Consider the following 7,596-nt stretch of genomic DNA (forward strand, 5'->3'; position numbering starts at 1 on the left):
TGATACAAAATAATTAAAAGGCTCTCATGATATGATATAATATAAAATAAAATATAATTGTTTGATAATTATTTATAAAGTTATAAAATAGATTTGGTAGAAAGCTAAAAATAATTGAATTGGTGGTGGGGGCCACTTTTGCCGACTCGAATTGAACACTACAAATATGTAATGTGGTTTTCATTTGCCAGACGATTTCCACCGGTAAGAAATGGGATTTGGCAGGCTCTTATTTGCGATTCTCGCCGGTGTTTTTTTCTCTGAGAAAAGACGTACCAATCGAGTAGACAGTCGTGTGCCGGAAAGGAATCGGAATCGGAAGGTGCGGGTTAATGGTGATTTGAGAAGAAGAAGCAGCAGCCGCAGCTCGCACCCCAATTTGAGGCAGAAACCATCTCGGGAAAACGGTGATAATAACCATTCACGGAAGATAGAAGGGGAAAAGAAGAAAATTCACCGATCGGAACCAGTCTCCGGTGATATCCGCCACCATTCACGGCGGAATGACGCAAGGAAAGTGCATTCTCGAGTAGAGGGAAATAATGAAGTCGTTCGAAATGTCTCGAAGATACCAGCGCGTCCTCCACCACCACCAGCTCGAGCTCAGGATCCACCAGTTTCCGGCGAGTCAAGAAGGCGGAAAACCTCCAGAAATGTAGGGCTGGATCAAACCGCCCAAATTCATAGGCTACACGAAGGTTCCCACATTCCTCCGCCGGCGAATTGGGAAGCAAGAGAGGCTAAGGAAATTGCGCCGACGATAGATTCATTGAATGATCAGARGAAGAGAAACAGAACGGACAGACAGAAATCGAGAGATATACAGAAGACGCCACCACCTCAGTCCACCGTTCAACCTTCAACTCAACCGTCGCAAACGAAATCAGAACATCTCCGCCGACGTCCGGCGAGCACACACAAACCGCCTCTACCAAAAAAAGCAAACAATCCCCATGACCGTGACGATTTCCTTTCCAGCAGCTCACAGTCGTCGTCGATTCTATTACCACCCCCTCCACCGCCGTTCAGGTTGCCGGCAAGGAGATTCGAACTCCATGGGAATTATGCTAAGCTACTGAGCGTCTGTAGTTCCGATTTTAGTTCACCAGGTCGTGATGATCTCCGGCCAACTAAAATCGACGGTGGAGATTCATTTGGGCCCGGCCCAATATCTTCCCGTAGCTCAGATGTGAACGCCAAGGCTGATCGATTGATATTCAGGATTAAAGAGAAATGGAGAACCGAAAAGAAGGAAAGAAAGAAAGTGGGCCGAAGCTTATAATCGACGGTGGAGATTCATTCTGTCGTTTGGGTCTTGACCGGTCGACTAGTCCTCGGTCCCGCTCCCCCTCCCCCATTTGTCCGTCTCTATGTTTCGAATTCTGGTTATTATGTCAATTTATCAATTACAAGGGGTAATATGGAAAATTATGAATACATTCCAAACATCTTGTTAAAATTCCCCTCAATCATGAATTATTTTACATGTTTGCCATTACGTATTTTCCTTCTTTTTACAATATATTTTCCTTTTTCACCTTTTAATTCTACCATAAACCAAATAGAAACTAGAGGTATCATTTGCGGGCCTGTGCTGGATTTGAGCCGGGTGTAACTTATTTTTTTTGTCTAACGGGTCTAATATTATAAATTCAAGCCTTTTTTAGCTTAACAACTTCTTATTGTCCGCCCTATAAACGGGTTGGGCTTGTCCACGAGCTAACAGGCCTAAAAAATGTAATTCTTATAAATCTATAAACTTAATCACTAGCAATTAATTAACAAACGTGGAACCAAGAAGTAAAGATAAAACATCGTTGCAATTAAAATTTTAAGCAACTAAAATGACATGTGGATCTCAACAAGTAGATAAAAAAATGAAAAACAAATAACCTCTTAGCCTTTTGAGTTCTCAAGAATAACCAAAGAATCTCATTCTATAACTTTAATAATTTAATTTTAATATACTAATATAATTTTAATTAATGGTAATAAAAATATTAATTATAAAATATAAATGGGTTGGACGGGCATGTTCGTATTTATTTTTATATTGTCCATGTCCGTCCGTTAATTTAACGAACAAACCTGGACCCGTCCATTTTCTCGATTATGGTTGTCCAAACCCATATTGCTAGCGGGCCGAATATACCGGGTCTAATGGGTCATCTCACCCATGACCAGCTCTAATAGAAATATGTTAAAACTTAAATTGGGAAAACAAATTTCTAACTTTTTGATGTTTTAAAGGCTTCTTCAGTTGTTAACCAAACATTTGGTGTTAACTATGTGAACTAATTTGAGCCTTTAATTTGTGTAATATATGGATTAAAAACATCAGTGACGTTTTTGTAATAAGCTTAGAACAAACACGTGATATCTCACAGTGAACGAAGGTAGTTTTAGAAAAGATTGGGGAGACTTCCATTAAGCACCGATTTCAGTTCCTGGAGATTTCTCTTCATCTTTTCGAAACCAAAATCAACTTCCGACTGTGGTGGCCATATTTCATTGGGTAAAATAAAAATTATCATATCCTAAAATCGACATAGTTCCAAAACAATGGCGCATTTCGGTGGAAATATGGCGCTCATGATCGAATGAGAGTAAAGATGCAAATTTTTTAGGGTTTATTAAATCGATCACCATATAACAAAATATCAGTCTCAAACTTACACGATGGGTAATCCAATTGATTTTGATGAAGAAATTCAACAAGTAACATCGACTGAAGAGGAAAAAAGGCTGGAAAGAACCTCAACAACCAAAGGAGTATCATCAGAAGAACATAAACGTAAACGTTAACGAGTATAGAAGTTTTCATCATTGAAATCTGATTATTACATTAAAGGGCCTTTGATCTAACGGTATGTGAGTCTTTGGTTTCCTAGGAAGTCAAAGGTTCAAATCTCACCAAAGATGAAGATGATGTGTGAGTTTATTTGTTCTATTTGTTGTATATAAATATTGCATACTTCAAAAAAGAATCTGATTATTTGTTGTGTAAATTATGAAAATTTTGGTCAAATGTAATTTCAGTAAAAATATAGAATTACGTGTCAGACATTTTCGACACATTTTTAAAATAAAGAAAATTGTGATTTTATTCTTTATCTTTCCTTCAACAGATTTTCTATATTGTTTTTTAAGATAAAAAAACAAGAAGAAAACTCCAAATTTAGAAATGATTTTTTTATTCATTCCACCATTGAGATTAAGGGGCCGTTTACCTAAATGCTTATCCGGTAAATGCTTAATGTTAGGAGTCAACACTATAATTTATTTTATTGGGTAAGATTGTAATACATCAAAACGTATGTTATACAAAAATTTACTTGGTAAATGTTTACCTGGGTAAGAGTCGTCACCCTCACTTACCGGGTAAGACTCTCCATCCTTATCATCGCTCTTATCGGGTAAGATTTTTGGCCTTTGCCATGTTCATGCGGTGAGAAAAATTACCCGGTAAACACTTACCGGGTAAGCGTTTAGAACGTCCCTAAACTATTATTATTTTGTATAAAGTTTTTTCTTAATGTATATTAAGATGATAAAATGATATAATATTTTAATAATACAATTAATGTTCAAATCTCTAAAATAGACGACCTGATAGAGTTGAATGTAACTTTTGTCTAAAGATTTGACTTTTAGTTCTCTATTTTAAAAAAATTACAGAAATCCTACTGGAGACATTTATCCACATATAACACGTAACGGTTATATATAAATTACAAATTACTAAAAAACTGATAATATTATCTTTTCCTCTTTTTTTTTTAAAATACTTTTTTTGTCGATCGACATGTATTACGATGACGTATATTATAAAATTACAATTAAAAAATGTTCAATTTCACGAAGTTCAAAACGAAAAAAGCATACTGAAAAAAACTGTATATGATGTTATTATATCGTTCTAGCATACTTGAGGAATGGATGTCGACACTATGACTTTTCTCGCAAGATTCCGATATTCCTCATACCAAATGTATTTTTATAAGTTTGAAAGTAGTCATTAGACCTACCCCAAAAATGTGGTATAGAGAAAAAGAAGGGTCGTTTTTTCCACGTAGTTTGTCTGGTCAAACTAACAATTATTTTCTTAGAAAGTAATCCTCTTTGACACTTGTATGCAGTTTATATCCGTTTTCTATTATTTACATGGTTGTGTAACATAAGGTATATATATATATATATATATATATATATATATACACACACACACATATGGCCAAGATCAAATGCTAACCATCATTTTTGTGTTAACCTTATTAACTGATCTTGGCCATCCAAATCTATAATCAGTAAAAAAAAAAATTAAAGTTTGAATTTTAATGAGGCCTAGTGAACAATGATGAAAGGGGCATTTTGGAAAGAAAAAATACGCTTATCAAGGGTATTCTAGTAAATTGAATTCATTTGTAACACTCAAACAATTAATGGGGAGTTACAAACAATCAAATCCCAAAAAATATGCATTCATATTATTATTAAATTTTTTTTACTATTGATCTTCCATGTTCATTCTTGTATAAATTCCTAAATCGCATAAAAAAATACGGTAGTAACAATTTTCGGTATTGATCAATTTGAATACAAATGAACTGTGAACACAATTTGAACACAAATGAACCCAGACGTGAATGCGAAGGCTGATCGTTTCATATCCAGACATAAAAACGAAGGGAGAACCCAAAAGAAAGTAGACCCAAGCTCATAAACAAGCCCAAAATAATGTGAAATTCCAATTTTACCTTTAACAAGGATGCCAAGTAAAAAAACAAGAAGTAGAAACCAAGTCCATAACATAGGCTGAAATTGAAGAGAAAAGTAAAGACATGTTAACCAAAAAAAAAACAAATTAATTTGAAATGTGATTTTACTATTTTGCCCCTGTTTTGCAGTTGTATTGTATGTAAAAGCGAAAGTCTTGATTCTGATATCAATCACAACGATATTTACATTTTGTGATATTTTGTGTTTGCATATCTTTACGAATCTTATATCGATGAATTGGTGATGACTGAACCGAATTTTAGCATCAATGTAAAAGGGTAAAAACGTAAAAGAACCATGTCATTATGAGACTGGTTAATTTGTACGAAACGTTTATTTTTAGATACTTCAGATTAATAAAGACTATAACTGGTTTAGAATATACTATGATCAAATAGATAGTTACTTTCAAATACTGAACAGGAACAGACCCGAATTTTTTTTCAAACGGTGGCATCATTTGACTATAAGAGAAAAAAATATATAATTTTTTTTTCAAATGTGACACCATTTGATTAAGAAAATGACACTGACAGGATTCGAACTTGGGTCTTGGGTGGAATAAAAGTTCTGCAAATCAACGATACCAAATAAAACTTGTTCTCATTATAGTTTCAAAATACATAAGGTGACACACGACAAATTAATACAGTTGCACATTTCACGAACCTAATTTTTTTTACATTCGACAGAGGAATAATACAGTGGCATGTGCCACCGTATGCACCACTATAGGTCCGTCCCTGATATCGAATGATCAATCTTAAGACTATATTATAACAAAGTGTGGACCTACAAAACCCTATCACACTTTTGAAGTGGGGAATTCTTATTCACTTTGTTCTCAGTATTTTTGATCATATGATATCCAATCTAGATGACACTTTATACGTATTAAAAACAAACGGACCCACAAAGAGCCGTTCATCTTTTATAAGTAGGTTGCGCAATCGTGAGGCTTTTTAAAAGTCTTTGGTGATAGATTATCAACAACTTATCATCATGATTTTAGTGATTTTATATATCATTAGGGAGTCTCGATCAGATATGCACAACGATCGATCATAACATCCGATTCTGAAAAATCTAAACCAATCATCAAAGAGCAAAGTCTGGTAATTAGAAGGACAAAGCCGATCCATAAATAATTGAATTGGTGGTGGGGGCCACTTTTGCCGTCTCGAATTGAACACTACAAATATGCAAATTTAAACACTACAAATATGTAGTGTGGTTTTCATTTGCCGGACGATTTCCACCCGGTGAAAAATGGGATTTGTCATGTTCTTATTTGCCATTCTCGCCGGTGTTTTTGCTCAGAGAAACGACGTACCGTCCTCACCAAACGTCACCAATCGAGTAAATAGTCGTGCCCAGGAAACTAATCGGAATCGGAATCGGAAGGTGCAGGTTAATGGTGATTTGAGAAGAAGAAGCAGCAGCAGCAGCTCGCAYCCCAATTTGAGGCAGAAACCATTACGGGAAAACGGTGATAATAACCATTCRCGGMAGATAGAAGGGGAAAAGAAGAACATCCACCGATCGGAACCAGTCTCCGGTGATATCCGCCACCGTTCACGGCGGGATGACGCAAGGAAAGTGTATTCTCGAGTAGAGGGAAATATTGAAGTCGTCCGAAATGTCCGGGAGATTATGGTAGAACGTCATTCGCCGATACGAGTGCGTCCTCCTCCACCACCACCAGCTCGAGCTCCGGATCCACCAGTTTCCTGCGAGTCAAGAAGGCAGAGAACCTCCAGAAATGTAGGGCTGGATCAAACCGTCCAAGTTACAACCCAAATTAATAGGCTACAGGAAGGTTCCCACATTCCTCCGCCGGCGAATCGGGAAGCAAGAGAGGCTAAGAAGGAAATTGCGCCGACGATAGATTCATTGAATGATCAGAGGAAGAGAAACAGAACGGACAGACAGAAACCGAGAGATATACAGAAGACGCCACCACCGCAATCCACCGTTCAACCATCAACTCTACCGTCGCAAACGAAATCAGAACATCTCCGCCGACGTCCGGCGAGCACACACAAACCGCCTCTACCAAAAAAAGAAAGCAATTACCATGACCGTGACGATTTCCTTTCCAGCAGCTCACAGTCGTCGTCGATTCCATTCCCACCCCCTCCACCGCCGTTCAGGTTGCCGGCAAGGAAATTCGAACTCCGTGGGCATTATGTTAAGCTACGAAGCGTCTGTAGTTCCGATTTTAGTTCACCAGATCGTGATAATCTCCGGTCAACTATAATCGACGGTGGAGATTCATTTGGGCCCAGCCCAATATCTTCCCGTGGCTCAGATGTGAACGCCAAGGCTGATCGTTTTATATCCAGGATTAAAGAGAAATGGAGAACCGAGAAGAAGGAAAGAAAGAAAGTGGGCCCAAGCTTATAAAAAAGCCCAAAATAAAAATATTTAAAATTCCATTTTTACCCTCAACAAGAATACCAAGTAAAGTTTAAAAGATAATATAAGCTGAAATACGTAAGAAAACATGTTACCCACAAAAAAACAACACATGATTTTACCATTTTGCCCTTGTTTTACAGTTGTATTATAGGTAAACAGAAAAAATCTTGATTTTGACATCAATAAAAATAATATTTACTTCTTGTGATAATTTCGTGTTTGCATATTCTTATGGGTCTTATATCGATGAATTGGTGACGACTTAACTGAAATGTTAGCATGGCAAAAACGTAATAGAACCGTGTTATGACGATACTGATTAGCTTGTACAAAACGTTTACTTTTAGATAGTTCAAATTGATACATGTTATAGTGTAAAAGTCTTTGATGATAGAT

General features: G+C 36.6%; 1 protein-coding gene across 1 annotated transcript; it reads left to right on the plus strand.

Annotated features, from left to right (window-relative positions):
• Positions 1 to 211: 211 nt before the first annotated feature.
• Positions 212 to 7,341, plus strand: LOC112504225. Its single transcript, XM_025108162.1, has 2 exons — positions 212 to 328; positions 6,190 to 7,341. Exons 1-2 carry the CDS (start codon positions 212 to 214, stop codon positions 7,183 to 7,185), a joined length of 1,113 nt encoding a protein of 370 aa, XP_024963930.1. The 3' UTR covers positions 7,186 to 7,341.
• The last annotated feature ends 255 nt before the right edge of the window (positions 7,342 to 7,596 follow it).

The sequence above is a fragment of the Cynara cardunculus genome (assembly GCF_001531365.2).
Source record: "Cynara cardunculus var. scolymus isolate 2C chromosome LG 2, CcrdV1, whole genome shotgun sequence".
In the NCBI taxonomy this organism is placed as follows: Eukaryota; Viridiplantae; Streptophyta; class Magnoliopsida; order Asterales; family Asteraceae; genus Cynara; species Cynara cardunculus.